This window comes from Falco naumanni, chromosome 14, assembly GCF_017639655.2.
Source record: "Falco naumanni isolate bFalNau1 chromosome 14, bFalNau1.pat, whole genome shotgun sequence".
Lineage (NCBI taxonomy): Eukaryota > Metazoa > Chordata > Aves > Falconiformes > Falconidae > Falco > Falco naumanni.
Genome location: NC_054067.1, coordinates 3,997,927 through 4,024,826, shown reverse-complemented (window position 1 = coordinate 4,024,826; position 26,900 = coordinate 3,997,927). Strand labels below are relative to the sequence as shown.

Here is a 26,900-nt window from a genome sequence, read left to right as displayed (position 1 = left end):
CATAACGGTATGTGGTGCTGAAAGCACACTCTGAACACTTAAATTAGAAGATGACACACACATTGTGGCTGGAGTGCAGTTGTCAGAAGAAAAAACTCAAATCTTTTCCAAACAGCTGTTCAACTGCCAACCGTCATTTGGGTGCATCAACTGTAGGAAGACCTATGCTTAAAATAAAAGGGTTTCCAGCACAAATGGATTTGGTTTATTTAGCATCTTTTACTGGCTCTCATATTTACCACCACCTTGCATCACACTGGTGTCCTGGCTGGTGGGCTCTGTCCTGAGCAAAGCAGGAGAGAGAAGGTGCTTCTCTGTCCTTGGGGGAAGATGCTTCTTCGCAATGACAAATCACTCTAGTAAAGCCCAGCGTAGCTGGTGGCCTGGACACTGGAGTTTGGACAGGAGCGGGGAGGGGATGTCACCCAGCACCTTTTCTCCTTGAGTGAGATGTGCTTCCCTGAAGGCTTTGCAGGCTCCGATGATCCCGCTGGTTTCAGGCTGGTTTCAGTACATCGCTGTAACTGTGTTCCTGATCACTGCTTATTGTGTCCAAAGGTAAACATATTTTGCAAGATCCTTCCTGCTTTTCAACCCCAGACACATCAGTGGAGTTCGGGGCACTCAGTACCTTACTACCCTACAGTATAACCCCAGGAAAGCAATATAAACTAACGAAAATGTTTGCATCATTTAATCCATGCAGATTAGGGAGAAGCAGAGTAACAGTCATTGTAAAATGGAATGTTTCTGGGATCTCAAGGCGAACAGATTTATGTAAAACATTGATGGGTATTTTTACATTTGGTAGACCTACTTGTAAATAAAAAATACAGATTAACAGTGAATGATTATTGTTATTTTCAGTGGCAAAGGTGTGTATATGGTGATTGAAGTCATACTCCATAAAACATGACTCCTGCTCCCTTACGCACATGCCAACAGTTGATAATCTTACAGAGACTTGTCACAAGGAGCGCAGTTGTTTGATGTACCATGTGGAGCCCAGGTGAGCATTACTCATATTAACAAGATTGCAAATACAAGGCTGAGTGCTTACAATTTACTTTGGGGGCTGTAAAATCAAACCTTTTTAATGTGGTGCTTTATTTAAATAAAAAAACCCACCAGCTGTGCTATGACTCGTTTTTCCAGTGGATGTCTGGACAGTCACATCTGTTTGTGGGTGTGCGGAGCCTGCATTATGGTAGAGGTGGTACTTGCATGGAAAACCCTACCTTTGAAGTTTAGGTGTATCTGAGAGAGGCTGGGGTGGGGGAGCACATGGCTGCAGTGGAGGACAAGAGACAGAGCCCAGGCTGTAGGAGAAACCATGTAAATGATCTAGATTTGCTGACTTTTAAAGGCATTTTATTTACAGAAAAGGTAAGACTCAGTATCGCTGCATAAACCCCGAGCCATAGAGTTGATGCTACAACCGTGTGCAGCATTTCACAGAGCTAAGCTGACAGAGCCCAGTAAATGTCCTATTACACACAGATCTGGCTGCCATATTTTGGGCTACAGTTCAAAGCCAGCAACCACAGAAGACTTGGATCATTTGCAGCTGACAAGCCTGACAGGCAAAAAGTATGTTTTTGTTGATTGCAACCAGATTGAACAGCGAGCGATGGCTGAGCCTCAAGTAATGGCGATCAGGTCAAGAGACCAGACAAAGGTTTTCCAACCAGGCCAAAACATTTATTTCAGTCTGAACAACTGACACCCCATAGGGCCGATGCACTTGAACCTACATCGTTTGGAAACAAACACTGTTTTGCTCGGCTGATGAAACAACATGTTCAGGGATACCTGGTGTACACAGCTGCATAGATGCGGGCTGATGTAGCAGGAAGGCTGGACTTTGGAAACTTAGTTTTGCTCTCATTTACATTACTGTAAACTGGGAGTAATATCGTGTGTGTCAGTGGGGTACATACTAAGAGAGCAGTTTCATATCCACTGGTTTGCAGTGCTGGTTGTTGGTGCTACACCATCACCATCTAGGTTTCTTCTTAACACTCTCTAGAGTCCCTGGAATAGCTGTGATAGATGCACACCGTGGCTGGAGGGTTTTAAATCTGCCATTTTCAGAACATTTTGCATGGGCAGGAGCACTACCCCTCTTATGTTTTTTATTGACTTCATCTAATACGTAGCCCCTAGAAAAGACACCAGTGTGCTTTGTTTGCTCTTGGGGTCCATAAAGACACAAGCAGAGTATTTTCTAAAGTACTTGTTCTGCTTTTCTAATAACATTTGCTTCAGTTTCAGTTCATGCACATTCAGATAAAGGCTGTTCTTAGGGTGTTTTTCTTTTGCTGGTTTTATTCTGGGAACTGCAGTTTTGCTAGTGTGGTCTTTCACTGCAAACAGAGCTGTACTGTATGTGCTGCTGCTGGCTTGTCCAAGCATGGCATGATAATCACAAATGATGCCAGTAATTGACCAAGTGGGGCAATGTGTTGGTAGCCCTGATGCCGTTTGCCAGTTGGCACAGCATCTCCTCTGGATCTAGAGGGCAAAGAGCACAGCCCTCTCTGGGCTGATGTGTGGTGACCACAGGCAAAAAAGGATAAAGGGCTCCATCCAAGCATGAAACATTGGGAAGAATCTGAGCTCTTTCACAGCAGCCCAGTCTACAGCAGGGACAGCCAGAGCTGAGTCACCATGCTCGCTTTTTAATTCTGCAGATGTGAAGCAGAAACAAACAGCAAAGTGGCTTGAACTATATAATTAAATGTGGAGGTCTAAGCCTTATTAACATTTTTCAGGGCTTACGAGGAAGATTGTTATTGTCTTTGCTGCGGTTCTGACAGGGTAGCTGTGAAAGAAGAACTTGGACCTTTTTCAGGCCTGTGTGGGAAAGCAGGACAAACACAGCCTCTTCTCGAGTCTCACCAAACTTCCCAAAGCTAATGTGAGACCGTGCGGGCCTTGCCCAGACCCTGGATGCCAAGGCAGAGTTCAGATGGGGGCCACGTTCTGCTGTTTTGAATCCACGGGTTTGACTGAAGTGCTGCGCACAGGGAACAAGCTGCCCTTACCTGCCTCGTATCTCCTACAGTGGGACCCACACTGAGCCCACCCCTTTAGTCAAAAGGATGGGTTTGATACAGGTTGGGCTGCTTCAGTCAGGCAGATGCGAGTCTAATTAATTCAGGGCCATAAAATTTCCTCCCCGGTCTTTCTTCTGCATTTGTACAAATGGGACTGATTTGGGAAAGCTGATTAATCAAAATAAATGAGTACCGCTACAATTCACAAGTTACAGTCAACACACACTTGCCAAATAAAAGCATCAGAAAGGTTTTTATCAGCCTAAATATTGAAACCAAATTTTATTTTTTGAAAATGACATTACACACATCTTGCAAATGTACATTTAGATGAGAAAACAATGGGTAACAAATATTGAGAGCAAAGCTATAAAGTGGACAGGTTCTCTGCTGCATGGCATTGCATTACAAGAATACTCAGACCTGGGATGGTTATTACAAGTAGTAAAAACAGTTCACAACACCTCACAAAAATGGAATTTTTTTCTAGAAAGTCAAATCTTCTAACAAAAGGAAATCCTGTTAAGGGAGAAGAGGCATGAGGGATAAATATGTGGATCTAGGTACATTTTGTGGGTTTGTGGCAGGGCTTTGTGGGTTTTTTTAAGTCCATTTCTTACAAAATCCATCTTCCTGAGTGACCCCCTCTCTTCCAAGACTTTGACTGTTTTCTGTCCTCCATTGCCAACAGAACCACAGCTAATACACAATAAGCCCTGCGTGCTCAGCTCAGAGCTTGGGAGTGTAGAGAAGGAGTTGTCTACAGAACCCCTAACAACATATTCCTATATACCACCCCCCACCCCCTTCTGCTGTGTATCCAGGAAAATCAAAAAGTGTGTGCAAACTCCGCAAATCAGGGGCCGCGGGACTAGTCCCATTAGAGCAACCAGGTGTGGAAGCCACGGCCAATATACCACATGCCACATGCCTCAGCTGCAACAGATCAGCAAGATCTCATCGTTTACCAGTGACGCAAACCTCCAAAGATTTAACTTGTTCCCCAGTTCAAGCAGAGGCAACAGATGACCGATCTCCATCTGTTCTACCTTGAAAGTTAGAGTCTAATCAAAGTCCAAGGCAAGGCGCTGTAAGAAGGAAGTTCCCCGAGAGAACCTGTTGAGAACTGCTTTTCAAACCTCGTTGTGCATCGTTTTATTTATGCCCAAATCTGTACTTTACAACCACGAGAGAGAAAAAGACAGAAGAGAGAGGGAGAAAGAGAGAATCTTTCCAGGAGGAAAGGAAGGGCTAATTAAGAAGAGAGAGGTACAGGACCATGCATTTACTCTCAAAAGCTTGTTCACGAGCAAGCTAACATTTCTAACACTACAACCACTCATCTACATCTGTTTGCTAAGTAACTGAGTTCTACCTACAACTAGGGAGCAGAAGGGGGGTTTTCTTCTTTTCTTCCCCCTCCCTTTAAAACGTCAATAAAAATGTTTTCTGTACAAGTTGAATGGCACAAAAGGTGGTTAAAATGCTAAGTAACTCACCACAAATGGAGAATGCAAAATTAGTTCAAAACATGCATGGACTGTGTACAGGTAAGCAAGGAATCATTGGCATAAAGCTGCAATATATTACAAGATGATACAGTTGAGATCTTTTGGAATAACCTCTGCTTGTTCTATCCCTTTAAGAGAACTTCACATGAAAATTCAGTGTAAAGGGAACTCAAGGTATATAATCAAGCAGAAAGTTAACTATGGGCAACATTATTTGTCTGAAGAGAAAAGCATTTCCCCTCCCCTTCCATGCACTCCCCCAAGGTACAAAAGTCGATATGATTAGCATTGCTGCAGGCTTGCCAAAAAGAAAGGTTAGATAGATACGTTCTAGGAGAACAAAAGCACCATTTAAATTAATAGCTCTTTGTACAATGTCATTAATTAAATACCTTATTATTTAAACAAAAACAAACTGAAATTTACCAATCCCAACAACATAACTGAACCCTTACCACCCACATGTCCTCCAAGGTTATGTACACAGAGTTTAAAGTATACCAGCTAAACTTTAAACCTGGCTGTCCCTCCAACCCCCACCCACTGAATGACAATAGAAAATACATTGTGGCCTCTCAGTTATATTATATTGCAGCTTTGTAATTAATGACGAAATCATACAAACTCAATGAATGACCTAAGACAGTAATCCATGATCAGGTTCCAGTTCAGCTGCATATCTCCCTCCCTCAACACAACTTGTCGGCAGGCTTGCGGCTCAGAGAGCAGCAGCGCGCAGAGCCGTGAGTGAAGGCAGTTCATGCTCTTCAGAGAAGAGCAGCGTGAAGAACTCGGTCTTATGCGATGAGAGCTGCTAACCCTAGCTTGTGATTATATTTTGTGATTAAGAAAATAGGCAAAGGCTAGTAACAGCAAAGTCAGCAAGCTGATACTCCTTTCCTGTGCTTCTAGACTAGACAGTGTCATAAAATACAGAGTATCACGGAGGGGAACGTGTTGTGGTTTCAGAGAAAAGGAGGAGATTTGGCTAGACAGGTTTCCTCTTTCTAAAAGACCCTGGGTGTCTTCTAAGTTGATAAGCACAGCTGTACTAGGACTGCCACAGTGATAAAGCTGCTTGGATCACATATCATTTAAATAAGAAGCAAACGAACAACAATTTTACATGTCAGAATTCAGCATGTAATTATAACTCACAGGCTTTCTTGTTCTTACATTCAATACTTCTGCTTCACCTTATCTATAAACACCAATTAGCAGTGCAATTAATTCCCTAAACATTCTTCTTTTTAAGGAGACGCATCATTAGACATCACACTAAATCTGGAAGAAGCTCTTCTGCTGTAAAGGGGGTGGGGGGGAAGCTGTGTGCTCTGCAGCCCCTCAGCGACTGTGTGGTCAGCATGAGAGGGAGACGGAATATCACTACATTTCAACTGCTACCTGCAAAGGGAAGTGAATTTAAAACCCATCCATATCTGCTGTGCAATGGTTGGAAGCAGATGGGGAAAAGCAGCCATGCTGGAATTTAAAAAAAAAAACAAAAAACCCCACCCCAAACACAAACCCCCAAACCAAACCACAACAAAAAAACCCCACTAAATGTTTCACAGGGATTCTCTAAAGGTAAAAGTCTTCATTTCAAGAACTGGGCTTGGACCCCAGCTCAGGGTCCATTTGGTGCATTACAGACATTTCCTCCGTTTGACCCTGCACGTGGGTTTCTCAGTACTTGGGGGTTCAGAACCAGGGTTTGGTCCAGGTCCACCCCGACCAGGTGCCACCAACGTGTTTCACTCCGACTGCACGTGCCAGGTGAATCACTTGGCTCTGCAACAACCCCGCTGTTCAAATGTGACTCAAATTAATCTCCATTTCCTATATATAACTGTTGCAAATAGAGATGGAAGAACCAGCTTGAATAAAAATCAAAAGCAGCCTTGAGGTTAGATGAGTCACCTAAAGTGAACTGAACCTTCCTTTTTACGTTCAGAGACATTTGGTAATATTTTTCTCTTAACAACCTAGCCAACTATAAATCTCTATTCTGCTTGGTACTAGCTGGGACTAGAGTAGAAAAATACTGGAAGTAATAGAAATGTTATTTCTAGTTCAAATAAACCTGCTGGGCTCAGGGCATGTCTATTGGTAGACTGAGTGAGAGTAAAGTGAGATTAAGCCAACACTCTTTAGAACCAGAAAATATAGAGGAGACCCTGATTTGCTAAGGTTCCTTGTTTAATTTTAATTTCTAAAGTTTTAAGATATTTCAACCAAGAAAACTATTTCAGTTTTATCATTATGACAAAACTATACAAAATATCTCCCACATATAACTTGCTATTAGAGGTTCATACAAGAGGTCACTTTATAGCTGGGGTCAATGAGGTTTTCTCTGCAAAGTCTGCAGCTGTCACCCAGGAAACTGAATCTGCACTTAAGTAATTCATCACACAAGAATTATTGACAGTAATCAATCTTTGAAATAGGAGACCAACCTTGGACCAAATGGATTCAGCTCCCTTAATTACAGAGGAGCTTCTGCCTGTTTAAAGCAGCAGAAAATTAGGTGTATTAGGTTTCACACTCAATATAACACGAGTGTCTGAGGATCTATAGAAACAAAGGGGTGCAATCTTTATGCAAAAAAACCAAAATATATCTGAGACTAAACAGCAAAAAATGTGTTTGGATAAATGAGTTGTTCTGCCTTTTAGGATTAAATTCACAAGCTTGTAACTCAACTGACTTTAGAAAAAAGATCTCATAAGAAAACCGGTGTTAAACACAGATCCCCTTGTTCAGCATGGACTTCCCATTGATTTATTGAATGCAGCAGCTCTCACAGATGTGGCTAGGCATTTCATGGGCAAGATCATCATCTGCCTGCACAGCAAATGAAGGTAACCTCCTCCAGGAGCACCTTGGCTTTTCACCCACCCTGGTGCAAGTGGGTTGCTGCTTTTTCTGGAGTTTGCTGAGCTCTGTGGGAAGGCATGGGAGGTTCAGAGGTGCCCTCATTATTCTTTTGCACATCTTGCAATTCCCCAGTGGGCCAGGCCTGTCCTTCTCCAAGGCAGGGCATGCTGATGAATTTCTATTTCTGATCTGATAGGGAGGAATAAAAATAAAACCAAACTGCAGGTAGGTGCTGTAATTCAGCAAAGGACTGGATCTTCCCATCCCCCTTTAAGGATGACACATGGTGGCAGGAGCAGGGGAGGAACTTCAAACCAAGTTCTCCTGCCTGAGGCCAAGTGTGACCTTATTTCTGCCATTGGGAGTGGGACATACCCTGTTGTGGCAGATAGCTGGCATCCTGGCTTAGATACCTGCGGGGGCAATAACTCTCTCAGCGTGTCACCAGAACCCCTGCTGCTTTTCTGTCCAGAACCAAGCTGTAGATCCTCAGCTAGCCCCAGCCTCTCCCTTTTGTCTGTCCCTGGAATTTCTTGGCTTTTGTCTTTTATTATTCCCACACATCAATGGCACTGACATTTCCAGTGCTCTGCCTCATGCTTTCCCTTCCATTTGATTTTCTGTGAAGGCCAAGCTCTTTTCATCACTCTGTAAATATCTCCTAACAAATGCCCCCTACTATCCCTCTTAGAAAAAAGTCTTTTTTCTTTGTTTCCCATGACACTGGCCATCATGGCATCCTTCTCTAATGATGCCAACTTTCTTTTTTCAGCTAACAGACTCTTAATTACTGCAAAGATTTGTTAGTTCCCTTTGGGCATCCTTCTTCTTCAGTTGTTTGAGTGATAAACTGTCAGACCTAGGGACACTCTAAATGGACTCCAGAGTCCCGAGTTCATTGAAGTACAGAGCAAAAGCCAGAACAGGTTAGTTCAACTAAGTGTATTAAGCAATGAAACTGAAAGGCAGCTCCTTCCCATGCAGCCACCTGGCCACCAACACTTTCTAAACAAGAAAGGTTTCAACAACAGGCTCGCTGTTTCCTTAGTAGAAGGCCACTGAAACAGTTAGGCTTACTCACCATTTACAAATACAAGACCCACAGTCTGAATTAATTGCCCCTGATATGTACATGGACATGGAACAAAAAAAGGGGCGGCAGGGGTCTGTATTCAGGCCAGAGGTGGCAGCTCCAGGTGAGAGGATTGGATTGCTGCGTGTGGATATGGCCCTGCACTCAGGAGTGTTGCTGGCTCCTCCATGGATCTGGGGAGAACTAAAAATGATGTCTGTCTTTCACCATTAATAAAACAATGAAGCATTTTTACAGCATAGTTTTGAGAGAGCCAGAGTTCCTGAAAAGACTTGCCAAAGACAACGGACCAAAGTTTGCTTCTATACGGTTTTCAGACTTTGCTAACTAACGAATAAATCTTAAGAGCGAGCTCTTCCATATGTATCAACTTATCTCAATGCACCTTACAGATGGAGGTGAGTATTGTGAGCAGCTCTTCATGCGCTGGGACACCATGGCACAAGGAGAACTGATCTGTCCACAGTTATGCCAAAGACCGATAGCTCTGAAATCCCAGTGGCTCTGAAACCCCACTGCTGAATCCACCAGGCTTGATTCTCAGAAGCTCATGGGTTGTCAGCGTTTTTAACTTTCTCTAAACAGTGTCCTAAGGGATGGACAGTGGTCTGTGACCCCACAGCTCCACATTTTTACCTGCAGACACAGTACTCGTGCCCTACCCTGCAACCAGGATTCCGTCAGAGCAGCTATGCAATGGCATTGCTGAAAAAAAGCCTTTCCATCCACTCACTCACAAATTGCTGAACATTTTGTCAGGTTGGCCCCAGACCTTCAGACAAACATCAAATGACTAGATCTGTTCCAGAGGAAACAAAACAAAACATTACCAGGGGTCTGTACGCATGGCTGACCCCAGCCTTTCACCTGGAGGCATCCAAAACGAAAGACACCAGACCTCAAGTCAGGAGCAAAAAAGGAGGGTGAAGAATATCTGAATAACAGTATCTATAACCAGTGCAGCAGAACCCAGCCCAATTCATCTACACTCAGTGAGGAGCTGCTGCACTGCGAGCCACAAAACTCAGCTTTAACATTTCCTGAGATACCATGGAGAGGCCTGCTCAGATTCACACAGATGGGACAGAGGCATCAGCCAGAAGAAATCTGTGATTTTGGAGACAGTAATTTTCAAGAGCTGCTTGAATAAATGCTGGATGGGCTGAATATCTCAAGAATCAAAGCCTGTCCTGCCCCCTTATGTCAAGGCCACTTTTACCTAGGCCTTGTTGGGGACATGCATAGTCCCGCTTCTGAAGCCCAAAGCATGCTGGAAGGCACTTAAAGTCTTAACTTTCTTGGTCTTATTACACCAAGGTGGTGTTTCAGCTGGATGTCTTCTAGGTATCCTGTGTAAAGCACTAATCCTGTTGCATGGACTGACCTCACTCTCCATCTAGATAGACAGAAAGAGATCTTCATCTTGTGCCATCCATTTGCTTCTACGAAGAACCTCACCAGTCCTAAATACTGATCCAGCCTGCTTCCATCAGCAACCAGAAAAATTACTTTGAGCCTAACTAACCACTAGAAAAAAGAAGCTGTTTTGTTCTATATTGGTCAGGATCAGCACCTTGTGTGTGGTAAACACACCTCTATATAGCTTTTCTCTGGTTGTGGATTGTCTTAGCTTGAGGAGACACTTTCTGGACTAATTTTATATCTACTTTACTTGGCTATTTTTTCTTCCTTTCTCTCAAAATGATTCTGCCTCTACTATAGTAAAAGACAACTCTCCGATTGCCTTGAATGAACGCGGGGTACCACTGAAGTCAATGACAAAAGACAGTCATGTGCTGTCACTGCAATAAAGAGGTGTCATACTGTAAAGTCCATACCATGCCCCTGCAGAGAGGATGCAACTTCCAGGGATGGCTGTCGCTGGAACAGCATCCTTGTAGGGATTTAGCATGGTGTTACAGAGCAATTTCACAAGGAGTTCTGCGAAGCAGCAAGAAGACCAGCACTGACCTCAAAGGCATGCAAAAGCAAACAAGGCATTGAGAAAATCTCATCAGTATCCATATGCATAAGGAGAAACTAACACTTTAATGCCATTATTTTCCATTAAAAATGCCTGAGTGTAACATTGTTTTGCTGTTTGCCACAATTTTTGGTCCTCCCTCCCTTTTTTCCCCTTCAAAAGTACTTTCAAGCAAATGAGAGAGAAATAACAGCTAGACCGTGTGTGCGATTTTGTGCATGCATGTATGTATGTAAGCTGAATATGAAAGAGAGGTGTGGAAGTTGTTTTCTAAGCAGAATTATTTTTCTGTTGTCTATGAAAATAACACAATTAGTGTTTCTAGCTCCTGAGAAAATTGTAAATAACGTGCAGATATAGGAAACACAGACAATGGTAGGCAAAAGCTATTTCTATCACCTGCTGCAGTGCGGACCAAGGTAAAATCCCGTTACCAAACTCTTTCAAAATTACTTCAAGGTGTAGAGTCTTGGTTGGCTGTTTAGCTGGTGGAACTGAACTAGCTCCAAATCTTATTACAGATGAGGCTTTAACCCAGAAACTTCAGGATTATAAATGCTTTACAAGTGACAAAAAATCCTAAGGGTGAAGATTTTGCTGCATTGTCCTGATCTTCTACAGTCAAGACCATCCCTGGAATGTATGAATACGAAGTACATCAGTCTATGCTTGCAGGATTGCTCTTAATTGCTTCCTAGTGATTGTGTGTCTGAAACAGGTATTTTTACTGTATATGCAAATTTGCTAAAACATACTGGCTACTGAATAAAGGCAGATTTTGAAGAAACAAAGCCCTACGACAAGAGTCTTTCCAATTTGTTTTTAAATACTGTATCGTCTTAAAACAATACAGTCAGTGATTCAATTAGTCTCTGAAAGCACTAAAGGCAGCCTCATGAGGCAAATTAGACAGGGTTTTTATAGCAGAATTAATATGGCAAATCCTCATATCCTGTGGAGTTTTATGTGCTTGTAAAAGTAGAAAAAAATATAAAAGGTAAACTCTGGAGTATATAGTGGAATTAATATCATCTGCTCCAGAATTTCATAGGGTCTGGAACTGTAGTATATTAAAAGTAATTACTAATTCGTTCCAGTTCAGGAAAGCTTTCTGACCAAACCCAAGCTTATATCTCGTGAAAAATCAACAGGAGTAAAGCACGTGCTAGAATTTAAGCGTGTCTAAGTTCTTTCCTGAATCAGGGCTGACCTTACATTTAAATGACTAAGGTACAATGCCTGTGCATTGTTTTCTTTGTGTTCAAATCTATATTAGGGATCCTACAAAGCCAAAGGTAACTAGTTTTGAATGTAGGTAACATTCCACATGCATTTCTGTACAAGAACTCATGCAATATTGGCATTAATACAGACTATATGTTACAGCTGAAATGCTCACTGACTTCTACTGCCCAGGCATTTCTACCTAGAAAACAGCTTTCTAAAACTTGGGAGTTTGACCTCATACCCTGTTTTCTTTGTGGCTTCTACTGGTTTGAATGGCTATTTTTCCCACTGAACTTTTTTATTTTTCCTCTTTTAGGCCTTTTGAAGGTCCCCCTAATCCCCTGAAGGAATTGTTGGGCTCAGCCCCACTCCAGAATGATCTTCATGCAATCAAAATTCCACTCCCAAGGGAGCATTTGCAGGATCAGGTTTTAGCTCTGTCACTAGGTGCAGCTGAGGAGGAAGGCCTCAGTGATTCCTTAGCATGCTCCACCAGGAAAAGCATCTTCAAATAACCAAACACCACTTGTGGCAGGAAGGAGAGGAACCACTTCTCAACAGCTACCTCAACAACCATCTCTCCAAAGGTTCATCCACCCCTTGGGATCCTGCTTCATCTTATACAAACCAAACTGATGGATACTAGATAAAAGCACGTCTAAGACTCCTTTCCTACCACCATCAGCTCTAGCAGTTCAGTCTGCTTATGGATAGCAAAAATTTAGGTTTTCCTGGTGGATCTGTGGTGAGTGTCCCGTACTGAATAGCAAGAGGACTGAGATGTGATTCCATGGCTGGTCTCTTGGTTTAGCAGAGATTCAGAGGAAAGGTGGTAGGACATGCTAACCCTGACTATGACAGGAACCGCCTGTCACTGAAGTGACAACACCTTTGACTAGAGTCCAAGTCCATCATCTCCAACAGGCAGGGCCATGACTACCTGACATTCCAGGGTCAGGGTCCCTGGAAAGGCAGAAACTTGGGGAGGGACTCTGAGATTGCCACCAACAGAACGGAGGGTAAAAGCACGTCAAATTATCCATCCCACTACAGCTTTTACTAATACAAAGGCTCCAATGGATAATATTGTTAGCATAAGCATGGCCTTTGACATCATTATGCTTAAAAAGTCGTATTTGCTCATGACCAGTGTCTACAGTAGCACCCACAGGATTAAACAGCCAAAAATTAGCACCCATAACCAAATCTGCACCCAGAATACTTCAGCACCTTCTGTTAGAGGATCTGAAAGCACTTTACGAATGTCAACCAACATTTGGCCTCACAACCCCCAGTGAGGTAGAACAGTATTGTCCCTGCAGGGACAGATAGACAGATTGAGGCACAGGGTTACTAAGAGACCTGCTCCCGTTCAGACACTAAGTTTAGCAATGCCAAGGGCTGAATGAAGGTGTCCTGACTACTGCACCTATGCTTTGTCTACCCTACCATCCTTCTCCCCACAAACCTTCAACATGAGCCCTTAGTCTTTGAACTAAAACCAGGATTCTATATACAGTAGGTGAAATGATCATTTGGCAGTCACACAGCCAGAGAGTTACTCAATTAAATGAAGCTACTTGTGGGAACAAATTATATTTTGTGCAAAACTCTGGGTGTAAATGATCATGCACTAAGACTACTGGGTGCAAATTTGGTGCATGATAACTCTGACCCCTTGATAATTCCCAATCCTGGCCTTTCTCAGATAAATATCTTTTTTTTTTTTTTTAAGTTGCATTATACGTATCATCACACGAACCTCTAAAGATGCAGCCTGCACAGATTGTTTCATACCAGCAATGCAAGCAAACAAAATGTGGAATGGCTTTGGGAACAACCCAGCATTCATGTAACATCAAACATCACAATGGTATAATTCATTCTAATCACAAGGGGTTGCAAGGCAATGGGGAATAGGTGTGCATGTTGGGAAAAAAAAGGCAAACAGAGCAACAAAGAAAGATTTGATTGCACAGATTTCATTTAGGTAAAGTTCTGTAATAATCACTTTCATCAAAAGCTTATTCCATGAGAAAGGGAGGCAATGCCAGCTAGCCTATGACAAAGCTTCGGCGTAGTAAAAACCACCAGCCCTGCGTGAATAGATGAACTTTGCATTCTGTAGGAGTCATTACTGATTAATAAAAGCAAAAGGTTTCTCTAAGTACAGTAAGTTTGTTCTTGTCAGATAGAAGAGTTTCGTAAAATATGGGGTTTTGAACACCACAAAATTTCATTTGTTATATAAGTAGAGAATCTGGCCATAGTTAGGAATACTGAAGTGTAAAAAAACAAATATGTAGTCTTAAACATTACAAAAACTATCAAAACATTCAATATTTTGAATTGACCTTTTTTTTTCCCCCTACAAGTGTCTATGTTGGCAGTGATGACAAGATTTCTAAACTGAGTTGTTGTTATTACTCTTCTGCAGTTGTTGGTTGGTTTTTTTTGTACATTTTTCTGAATGTGTTTTTTAAACAAAAGAAAATTACCAGCTTTTATAAAAAAGAAGGAGCTTGAATCCTTACTCCCAAAACACAGATACAAGGTTTTCCTTTATAAAAAGTGTATTGATTTTTTTTGCTATAAAAAGTGACCTATAGGGTGTCAAACCTGAAAACAAATTTTCACAGTGTTTTCAGTGTTGGCTGTTCACAAGGCATTACTGTTACAAACAGAGATAGAGAGATACCATAGGGTAGGTACAAAAATTTCTTACCAGCTAGTAGTATCTTTGGATCATATGTGAAAGGTGTTCTACTCCAGATAACTCAGCTGACTTAGATTTTTTTTTTGCTTAATCATTAAAAAACATAAAAATCTCAGTATTTGAATCACTATTATACTAACCTTACTTAGCACCTTAGATGGTTATTCCTAATCTCATCCAAGCTTCTGCTGGCATATTAAACATCAAATGAGTAAGTCATTTCCCTTCCTGCCAACAATAAAACCAGTACTAGTTAGTATGCGAGTGCTAAAATCAGGGCTGCAAATGAGGAGCAGGTGAGCTGGCAAACATTGGCAGTTTGGACAGGTGGAGAATATCATTTGCTCTACTTGAGCTTGCAAATTGGTCAGCAAGCGATCCTTTTGCACACTTCCAGGGGAGCTACTTTACTATCACTGGGAAAATTACAGAGTCGCAGAAGAAGAAATAATAGAAGAAAATGGGAAATGCACAGGATCATTGGCTTATTGGCCCCAAATGTCTCGCAATGTCCATTTTGCATCCCTATAACTTAGAAGAATGGTATCCCTCTATCTCTATAGACTGGTAGGTGTTGATTTGTGGCACAGAGGATAAATCACAGAAAAAAAATGACATATAACTGTGTGTCCTTTGATTTGAAAGCACCAGTCACCTATCTGCTTATTCTGGCAGAAGTACTCTACTGTATCTTAAACGTAGCTTGCAATATGGACATTTAGCTGTGTGTCGCTTTACATGGAATCTCCAAGGGAATCAGAGTCATCCAAAGACAGAGGCAGATACAAGTCCTGTAGGAAGAAAGAAGAAAAATGTTAACTCACACAATCAGTTTCCAGCTTTGGTCATGTGTAAGGAACCAGTCAAATGGCCCAGCTCTGTGCAGTTCATAGGGACGGGGTAGAAGACTCATGCACTGGTTACTGGATGGGCTGACCTGTTGTCCAGGCAGTTTAAAGCTAAAATCAAGGTAGGTTACTTGCACAGTGGAGCAAGAGAATCTTTGTACCAGAAGAAACATAAGTGTTCAGTGGTACGTTTGAATGTATTTTTTTTATTGCTTCTGGATCGATGTGTCCATTACAGCACATGCATGAAAGAGCAGGACTCTTCCTTAAACAGGCTCTTTGAACCTAAGTCCATTACAGTCTTACCTTGATTTGACAGATACCCTTAGGACAAACCTCTAGGAAAATCACATGTTCCATGACTTATTTTTTATTTTAAGTCTCTTCTGGTTGATTAGAAAAGTTAAGAAAATAATCCCAAGTTTATTATTTGGATCCAATAATGAATGTAAAGCTTTCCTGGAGTAACCATCTTAATCCACTTCCTTAAAGTTTTGTGTGGAACTAGGTACACAAACTGGTTCAAGGGCTAAAGCTCTCCTTGGACCTTTTTGAACTCTGATGCACACACAGGTAATAACTGTGAGCAAAATGCAGAAAAGCCCAACTACACAGAAGGAAATTCACAGCAACCTTGGTCTGAGAAGAGGTAATACAGGACTTTCTGGTGAACTCAACCGAAGCATTTCTCATTTGAGCTTTAGGGAGAAAAAAAGTTGATTTCATCATAAGCAGGAAATTGCTTCTGGGAGAAAGACAATGATGCATGAATATTCTGGTAACCTAAAATACTCCATTCACATTTGCTGATTGGCTTAAATTATCGGAGAAACTCATAGATGGATTGGCTTTGCCCTCAGCAGTCACCATCTATTACCAATGTTCTAGGGGCTTCTCCGGAAAGGTCATAAATCAGCCAGCTGAAAACATACATAAAACATTAAAGAAGGTGAGTTTTCCTTCTCTTTACCAGGAAGCAAACCCCATCTCCAGAGTCCTAAATGAGTCAGTGTTTGGGAAGCATTTTGGGTCCTTGATGGCTGAAGCAAAGGATACAGTTTACAGCGTTACTTTTGCTGACATACACACACGAAGAATTGTTGAATTCAGACTATGGGCCAGATCCTGGTCTCAGTTATAAATTAATAATAAACCTGGACCCATTGTGTTAAAAACGGTGCATTTCCACAGATGCAGGCTGAGCAGCTGAGATCAGAGTAAAGTCCTGAGGAAAACGGATTTCATTTGGATTCAGCTATACCTTTGTTATAGGAAGTCAAATAAAGCTGAGTAACTATTTTAAAGATCTGATTTTTGAGAAGCCCTAAGTCCACCTCAGGCTCCCCCAGTACCATTCAACCCCACATCCAAACGTCTGCAATCTAAAATCTTAACATGTTAGAGGTGTAATCCAAAGCCCATTGGACTTTTGGGGATTCTTCTCATTGACTTCTCTGTGCTTTGTTCCACCATCATAACAACCACAGTCCAGCTGCTACTATCACTTCTTACTTTAAGAAAACACATAATCCTCAAACAAAATTGGTTTAACCCATGCAACCCAAACCACAGTGGATTACATTGTGGCTGGTTGACTGCAAAACCTCACCACTATCAGAATTTTTAAATTATTCTTCCATAATTTCATCTCAATGCCTTCAAAGTCATACTCGGGCTGAGAGGTACATTCTGATTACTAAGGAGAAATCCCACTGACCTCCTCTCACAATGACAGTTATGTCCAAGTTCCAATTTCCATAACAAGTAAAGACTGTTGGAAGTAACACTGTGGCTCTTCCAGAAATGAGAAAGCCCATGGAAATGATAATCTGGACTCAGTGCAGAACGTCACTAAATAATAGGAACATAAAAACCTGCTGCCATACCTTTTAAATAATTCAAGACATGAATTATCCATGGGCCAGCACAGGTTTACTGATCTCTACTAGGATGTCATGCTACCTGTTAGACACCCTGTTTGTTACCAGGAGAAACAGCTATTGTGCTGGAACACAATTACTACACCAGCTGTAAAAAATCATTTATTTTCTGTAAAACAGATCATGGCCTAAAATAATTTAAAAAATAATAATCCTTGAGGAGCATCATTAAAGTGATGTTTTAGAGCTTCAGTAACATTTGCATTTCTTCTGCTGTTTCATGGAACAGATTTGCCAACACTTCAGGCTTTTCAAGAGAGGAGGATCTATATGAAGATCATATCCCTCAATAACTTGTGAACTATTTCAAATAGTGGTACAAGCTCAGGGTTATCTCTTCTGATTGACACAGATGATCTCCAGCACACATTAATAACTGCAGTGGAAGATTTGTTGTTCACAATCTTGCTAGAGCCCAAAGTGACCCTTTTAGGCAATGGGTCAAATTCTCCAATGTTTCAACATAAGGAGTTGTGCTTCCACAGAATATGGGCATGATTTAAATGTTATACAAATCTGAGTAGACTAAGGAAGAAATAGATGTAGTAAGGTATAAGAAACGTAATACCTTGTGCTTACGGAGGCTCCCTGGGCTGGTGGGTGTGGAGATCGGGGACTGCTTTGATTTGGGTGTAGACAGCTGACTGCTTGAGGTCCCGTTTGCTGTCAGAAAGTAAGACAGAAGCTAGCAATCAGACAAGCAAGAGGATGATCTTCTTTCTCCTCTGGGGACACGGAAGGTATCCAAAAGTTTAACACAGAAACACTATAGATTATTCATGGTAGGCAGGAGAAAAAACCCAATTGAATGCTATGGCTGTTCACCCAACTTAAGGCTTTCAGCTATTCAGGGTAATAGACTGTGAAATACAAAATATATTGAAGGAGCAATATTTTACACTGCAAATATTCACCAAATTGATCCGAGACATACATGACCAGAAAAACAGAAAGACAATTTCTATGTTCTCAAACAGTTTAACGCAATTGAAACCACATAGCATTTAAAGGCATGAGTGGAAACCAGAGGCTGCAGAGATCCTGGATCCTAAACAAGAAATAGTCACATTACAAATTAGACAAACAGCTGCCTAAAATGCCCTGGATGTAGTTAGCTGTGGCTGGGATTACATGACCAAAAGAGCCCTTCTGAAGCCCTGGTGTAAGCAGAGGGTGGCACGTGCCTGTCCACCTCTGTGGGGAGAGGCCAGAGCTGGCACCTCCACTGCCTGCACCAGGGAGGTGAACGTGGTCCATCACGGGGAGGAACAGGAGAATCACATCATGCAATGATCCTCTTGCAAAGATCAAAATCTGGCCTTTTGGGTTGCTTTGTTTGTTCATGTTGCTTCCAAGAAAATGTAGTTATTCTCCATGTAAAAAAATATGGTTCATTTAAATCAAATGGCTTTTGGAAGGGTCATTCACTAAGACCTTCACAGACCTGGCTTTTAGTTAAAGCGAAGGGCCCCAGGTCTATGTCAGGCCAAGCTATTACACATTTATTGAACTAAAAAGGAATGAAAGTAAACAGCATATTATGCAAAAAAATGAAGGGAAATAAAATGGAATATGGATAAATTAATTTTTTCCTACAACTGATGTTCTTTGAAGTAAGCTAATGTCTTTGATCATTGCCAGGTGTCACAATACATATTTCATAAGGACATACTTGCACACATGAACTTGGCCATTCACAGGCTGTGTATCAGCTCCAGGGACACAGACCCTCTTGTTACCATGGGTTGTAAACATACAGCACCAGCAGCATTACTTGAGGGAAGGAAATTCAAACTCATGCTAGCTGTGTCCAAGCATATTGTCTTTTCTGGCCTTTTCTTTTTGCAATTCAAGGAGCAGCAAGCTGGAGGCCTTATAAGCATTAAACTACGTATCCCAATCAAGTCTTCGAAAGTGACATTTCCAAAACCTACTCCAGATGTTAACATATTCAGCACAAGCCACAAAACTAAACCCCAAATATTCTGATTGCCATCTCCTTACATGGCAACAGTGTCGCCAGCCCTCCGGCTAACTACACAAATCCCTACCGCTTTTAAAGAAAGCATCTGAAATGGTGTTGGCGTTTCAGAGAGAGAGAGAAAGACAAACGTACAACGATCCAGGCTTGTTGTCTCTAAGTGCCCAGTATCTCTCTATACCATTACTCTAACTGTAAAGGCACGCACACAGGCAGATGGATGGTTGCAGCATATGGGACTTACGCTTTCAATTGTAATAGCTGAATATGCAAATCAGTCACTTAAAATTAAGCAAGTAGTTGAGTGTCTGGAGGAGACCTAAGAAGTGTATAAAGTATCATGAAGTAAGAAGAAAGTGTGAGAGTGTTGTATTTTTTAAAGTAAACCCGGTGTAACTCTTGCTTTAACGCCCAGGACAGCCTCATTCCTCCTCTCTGTTCCCTTCTTGTGAGAAAGAGGGGGCAGTTAAGGTTCATAGTATCACTGGCCCAAATGCAGAGGTCGTACGAGTGTAAAGAAACGTGCTCTAAGCCACAGGACAAAGGAGGAGTTATGTTGAAGAGTAACTTAATGCTTTAACATGTTAAAGCAGCTCAGGCTCAGCAGATCCATGGTGATGTGTGCCCTCCGTCTCTATACCCATCAAAGAGGGGGCTATTCCGTACAGGTGGGCTTTTTCCCATTACAAATACACTTCACTGAGGAAACAGATATTTCTTTAAAAGTGTAGAAATAATGATTTATAGGGGAACAGAGTGACCTTGGCCTCCCAGTTCCACTCAGACCGTTCTTTATTGGTGGGGGGGGAAAACCTAGTTATGGAAACCCAGAAACTGTTACACATGGGTCCCTGCACAGTGACATGCCACTCTTCACTTTGCTCCAGTTCTACAAAGTGAGCTACCCTCGAGGCTGCTGGGGAAAAAGAGTAGAGTTCACTAACTTTATGCTATATAATGAAGGCTATTCAGAAAAAAAGAACTTAGATCTCTTTTTAGTTTGGTTTTTTTTTCCCCAAGAGACTTCAGATTTTCTATTAAAGAAAATGTGGGGTACAATAACACTAATATAATCTGCATTAGCTAGAATCCATCTCTGATTTCTAAAATGCCTCTTTCTTCATTTATTTCCAATTGTCACTAATCCTGAGGCAGGAAGTAATCCTTCCTCAGATGAAGAATGCCACTTAACAACTGTACAAAGAACCCAGATTTCCCTTCCACAAACAGGAAGACTGGAAGAATGGCTAACAGGCAGTGTGCAGCAAATAGATGTAATTGCTGCAGGGAAGGACAGAAATTCCCTAATACAATGAGACTTTAAGTGCTACAACAGGGATGTTAATATTTTATGAGCACCGACGAAAAAACAGATGTGACATCCAAATCAGAAATCCAATGAGACGGATGTATATCATTACAAATATTCACAAAGAATTTTGCAGCAGGAGCAACAATTAAGAAGCCCAGTTTAATTTTCTCTATGTCTGCTAATGAAGAATAGCATTCATAATCAAACTGGCACACATTTCTTTTGAACTCAAATGCAAGAAAATAACAAGAGGCAAAGAGCAGATCCCAGGTGGTGTGTAACGCTGCTGCTCTACTAAAATCTGCTGATGACTTATGGTAGCTAAGTATCTCATGTAAGCTCAGCTATTGGAAACCATCCTTTATAACCAGCTTTCATTGGAATTAATTTGGTTTTTTCCCACCGCATTATTGTTTACATATTATGTCTTATTTATGTCATTGTATTTGCTTTGCAACTTCAATTTACCTTAAAGCCCCTTTGTGCATATGACACATCCTTTAATTGCATGAACATGTGCACTGCCTTTTTTCATAGGATCATTCAGCGCATAAAACAATTTGTACTCTGAAGATCAATCAGGCTTGTCCAACAAATGAGTGGGAGGATGGAGAATATAGCACCATGTCGTGTTTGAGATGGCTGTGAGAGGTACAGGTAAACTGAATTCTCTGCCTGCTTCTCCCACAGATAATTTGGCCAGACTTGTTATATGCAACTGTTCCTTGAGTGTTGCTTGGGTATGTTTGGATGACTGGGACTCTGGATCTGAATTTCCAGCAATGATAAGCACTGAGACCTGTAAATGGGGTTAGTGAGGTCCATCTGTCTTGAACTCACATTTCTATCAATAAACAGAAAAAAGAAAAAGCAGACCCCAAGGATCATGGAGTGCTCAGAATGTGTGGAGATATCTCTATTTCTATCAGTTTGTAAAATAAGGTTAATACTCCTTGCTCCATTGGGGTTCCCAGGGTCCTGCAAATAAATACCTAGTTTGAGGAGCACATGCCCATACATCACAAGAGTGAGAGAAAGAACCATGAAATATGTGGATAGTTTTGTCTCCAGGTCAGGTTTTGAAGCACCACCAAGAAAATAAAGAGGGGCAACAACCAGAACAAGGACAGCATAAAGAAAATGTAGAAATAGCAGCTCGTTTAGTGAGCACAAGCCATCCTGCCCTCCAGGATAGAGGAGCCTGTGGGAAAAATAAAGACTCCAAGGTAGTGTTTATTCAAGAGTGGAAGAATTCAGATTACACAGGCATCATTCGCTCAGGCACCTTCTAACTCCCAAGCACTCTGCTCTGCAGCGTTGGCACCTTTTTCTCATCATGTTTTGTGAGGGTGATCTCTCTACTGGATGCGTACTGTGGATTGTCAGCTAGCAGAATGTAAGTAAGCGCAAGTGGGATAACAAGCTGCTCTATCTTGTGTGCAATCCAAAAGACATCTGCTGCCTTTTTAACACATTCATATATAATGACCCTGGGGAGCCAGATCTGCAGTCGGGACAGACTGACGTTCTGTATCTGTTTTGCTAATTGCTGCTGCCATATGAATATGCTTTTGTCCCTCTATCCAAACCCTTCCATTAGAGGACTGAGAAATTAAAAGTCCTGCAGCAGTGCCTCAGAGCCCTGTTCGTAGGCTCCATGAGCCAAATCAAGACAAAGCTAGGGAAAGAAATTTTCAAATTTCAGCTCAGGTACCTGTGGCTCTGCACTGCAAAGGACTAAGGTCATGCTGGTTTTAGAAATCATAAATTCTCCTATCACAGCCTGTGAATCTATACAGCTGAACCCCTATTTGTTAGGTGAGGTACTGTAAGATAAATTCATATTTTTCTAACAAAGAAGCAACGGCAAATGACATCATTATTTTCTCCCCTGTATTTCTCCCCTGAGATTTATCTCTGTCTTCTGTTTGGTTTGACTTCTTATTGGAGTGTTCTGTTAAATAAATTTTGCCAAACTTCATCCTGACCCTACCCCATTTAAATCTCAGGGACCGTAGCAGCAGCATAGGGACTTATCTCCTTACACTCAGTTTTGCTCTTGTCATGATAGGAGAAAGAAGTGGATGATATACTGCAGGTGCAGTTTAGTCTGGATTTTATTGCTCTAAACTATGTCTTTTAGCAAAGCTGACTTCATGGAAAGAAAAACAGAAGCTAGAAAAAAAACATAGAAGCTTTGTAACTCCAATTCTGTGCTCTAAATTGGCATAAAATATAATTGGGTCATCCCCAATAGAGATCTTATTTTTTAAAAGCACCAAGTCTGACAGGGGCTCACAGGCTCCCTAGGAGACCTGCTTCAGTAATTAAGATGCTTATAATTGAAAAGTGTTCCTAATATCTGATCTATATGTCCCCTATTAAAGGTTAAACCCATGACCTGTCTTATCCTTATTTGGAGAGTGTTCAATTATCCCTTCTCAGTCTTCTTTTTTTCTAAGATGAACCAGTTCATTTCTTTCACCCTTTCCTCCCAAAGCAGTTTCTGAACCCTAGGAAATTTCTTCTGGGTTTTCTCCAGTTTGCCTATGTCTTTCTTAGCATGTTCAGTCCATACAAAACCCCAACAACCTAAGCTCAACTAAGGGCAGATGAAGACACCACTCCCTTCCAGTCTCAATTCACACCTGATATACGAGAAACTAGTTCAGCTCTGCTAGCTAACATTTGGGAGACAGAGAAGAGAAAGGCACTTGGATACATTCTTGTAGAGGGAGAAGTAAAACCCTGCTGTATTTTGCTAACCACATGTTGGGGGAGTTACGTGAAGGATACAGATGAAAGACTGCATCACAGCCCCAGCACCAAAGAGATGGGAAACTAAAGGATATACTGGGAGCCCAGTGGGAACTGCTGGCAAAGCAGCCAGGGCCTTCCAGTCAAACTGAAGGAAGAAGTGAAAACACCCCCATGATGAAATGATCAGCACAGTGTCTGGAGGAATAGCTGAAGCAAAACAGAAATACACTGGCATTGCTGAGAAGGTATATGTATGGGTTTGAGGTTAATGAGAGAAGGAAGAAAGGATTCTCCTTGGGAATATAAGGACTGTGGTCTGTTACCATCTGCTTATAGCAAAGCACTTTGTCATTCTTCATTCATTCATTTAATTTTCATTCATTCATTCAATTTTCATTCATTCATTCATTTAAATGATTGTATGGTAAATAAAGAGATAAAAGTACTGTGCCAAGAAAACAGTGTTTAACATGCTTCTGTGGATTAGCTACCTCATTTTTTTAATATCCTTGGAGCTGAAGGGCTCTGGCTGCCTAGAGGGAATTGAGCTTTTCACAGTGAGGCCATGACACATCTAGGCAGGAGGCAAATTACCTCCGGCAGAAGGTAGCAATTCAACCAGTGAACTCAAATCGCTGCAGCTGAGAGCTGGCACTCTCTGTGCAGTTGCACTTCTGTGCGTGGCCTTTTGTCCTGACGATTTTAACAAAATATTTTGTTTATGTGTGCTTTGTTGCTCCATGTTAATCCTTGTTGTTTTGGAATGGGAGCTGACCACTTAGGTGGCTCACTACCAGAATTGCTGTAACAAGACAGTCAAAGAATACATTACAATTCACATCTAGCTGGTGATAGGAGCAATTAAATGGGTTAGAAGCTGCTTCCTTTTCAGTGCTAGATTTACAGATTTACCACACATATTTCCTTCTGTATTCTGCTGTCGTTCTGACTGGGAAGTGGCCCCAGAGACCACAGTCAAGAACAAAGTTTTGGGTGCCATCAGGGGAAACTGGACTCCAGACAGCAGTACAGTCTCTCTATGGCTCTCCTAGAAAGCTAGTTATACCTGGATCTATGTTTCTCACCTGTATCTATGTTTCTCATTGAGAAGTAGATCACTAAATCCATAGCCAAAACCAGAAGGATATCAAAGGTGAATGGAGATCACCTGGCACAGAAGGCAGAACCCTAGACAGAAAGCTTCCAGGCTAACAAATCAGCTCAGATGAGAATCTGCACAGTCTATGATGATGGCTAACACAACATAAGGCCACACAGTCGTATTCATTCACCTGCGTAACCTGACAGTTTACTGCGGCAGGACAGAATGCATTAGAGAGCACGCAGGTTACTGGAGCAGTCTCTGATCCACTGGGACATAGGTAGTGCCTTGCTAAGAGTGTGGCTTGCCTTTGTTGGAAGGTCTGGAGCACATGCTACAGTCACTCTGCTGCTGGAGATGTCTTTTGTCTCTGTCAATCTGTGAGATAATAGCTTTGGGTTTAGCAATATTATTCTCCAAATGCTTTCAGAATACACAAAAAGCCCCAAATAAAGTGCCTTGAAGTTCTTTCCTGTGCACGATTCCATGGGTAGATTACAGAGCTCTGTATACAGATTGTATCATTGCATTGGAAGATCCATTGGGAAAGAAGGCATGAACACCTGAAATAATGTACTCAGAGCCACAGGGTGAGTCAGTGGAGGAGACTGAAATAAAGCACAAGTCCCCAGATACCCCAGCCTGTGTGGAGGATAGCTGCTGCTCGGGCACAAAGCATTGCCACAGCTTTGAATAAAAAGTGTTTTATTTATGTTGACACATCAAGACCAGAAGTGTGCCTACAGTGAGTGGAAGGGAAAGCGGATGCAATGTTTGCATGCTGTCAATGTTACAACCTCAGAATTAGCACTAGCAAGCTCTTCTGAAGTAGTTTTTTCTTTTCTCTCTCTGCTGTAACTTGTTATAGGACTTAGTACTTCTGCCCACCATCTGCTGGCAGCATCAAAGCTCTTGCCAAGAAGTGAGGCACAGTTGTGCATGCACAATCTGCTTCAAGCCTTAGCTGCCTCTGTGGGCAATGCATGCAGGCCACAGTCCACATGTAAATCCACTGCATTCCCATGTTGCTGCTGACAAATGACGTACCATTTTCCCATATGCTTTAACAGGCAAACAGATTAATTAGGATGAGAAATGGAAGAAAATAATGTCCTTTTCTGTAACGGCAGTGTGCTGTAATGAGGAGGGTTCAGGCTTCTTTCACTCAAGCAGCACAGAGATTTATTTCAGAATCTGCATTTACATCAGTGCCCAGACATGTCACAATGACCTTAGAGTCTATGGTGGAATAAAGGATACAGGCACCTACATGGAAAAGAACTGAAAAGAACCAAAACTAACAACACAGAATCAAGGAAACTCCAAGTTCTGATATGACAACCATAGCAGAGTGACAGATAGCAAAGACAAAAGGTACAAATGGGTAGGAGATCAAACACATAGCAAAAATATTTAATATACTTGAAATAAAAATGCTTTTTAAATAGTTTCACATTTAATAGTGTGAAATAGGTGAGAATTCTGAAAAAAATGGGTCAGATAATCTTTTATTAATCAGGCTTCATTCAGCTTTCCTTGTCTTTTTAATGTGATAATTCAAAATCCAGCTAAATGTAAATATTGATGCTTAAGTCATGTGTAAACCCACTTACTTTTTTACAAATGCAAGGGACAAGTACATAAGATGGTATTCCTTTGTTTCTGTCCTGAGAAAACAACGATCTTTGATTACCTTTCCAGTGCTGAAAGAGTTCAGTCTTTTTTAATTCTCATTAAGCAGGACAGGCTGCAATTTTTTTCTGTATTGAAATCACAGGAAAGTACGAAAGACCCTTGTCTAGATGGATTAAAGAAACCTGATTTGTCCTTCATTACTGGCCTTAACTCCAGGAGCTGGCCATTGTTCAGCATTTCTGGTTATTTTAATCTCCTTCTGAAAGGCCCTACTAACTGTTCATTAAACTTCATCAGATGACTCACCGTTTTGTTCCTGTGAGTCATTCAATCAGTTAAAATCAGGAACACAATAGTTGCCATTTCACATTAGGCTATATGTTCATGCAATAAAGTCTAGTTCTGATGCTAATTAGCACCTGATGCTTATGGAGGAGGTTTAAATGCTGTTTCACAACTCTTGCATGAGCTGACTTTTAGATCATTGAATGGGTGTTGTTCGGTTTTTTTAAAATCAACAACATACTTCCCATCATGCCTTCAACGTACCTACGCAAGTTTACCATGCATTTGGGATTGTAAAAGCTTTTCAGATTATATCAAACCTGAGTTCAAGAACAGCCAACACTGGAATCTTGAAGGAAAACCATGACTTTAACTATGACTATAACTTTTCTAAAATCAGAGTCTTGATGAGACATGTGCCAACAAATTTAACACTGTCTAAGTAGCTGAAGAACATCAGGAGCCCCTAAACAAATTAACTGCTTCCTGGGGAAAATCTTTCTGAATATTGTCAAGAGAACGTTATATCCAGTAATTCAATACCTACTGATGGTCAACTGTTGTGTG

The 26,900-nt window shown here is 41.4% G+C and overlaps 1 protein-coding gene across 2 annotated transcripts in view; it reads right to left on the bottom strand.

The window, feature by feature from the left end:
- Positions 1-3,318: 3,318 nt before the first annotated feature.
- Positions 3,319-26,900, bottom strand: part of DCX (doublecortin) — an 85,264-nt gene continuing 61,682 nt past the window's right edge. For both annotated transcript variants that reach the window (XM_040614621.1, XM_040614622.1), the window contains exons 6-7: positions 17,827-17,921; positions 3,319-15,261 (exon numbers count right to left, since the gene is read on the bottom strand). In XM_040614621.1, coding sequence (XP_040470555.1) covers positions 15,205-15,261; positions 17,827-17,921 — 152 coding nt within the window. In that variant the 3' untranslated portion in view covers positions 3,319-15,204. The remainder of the gene's footprint in view (positions 15,262-17,826; positions 17,922-26,900) is intronic.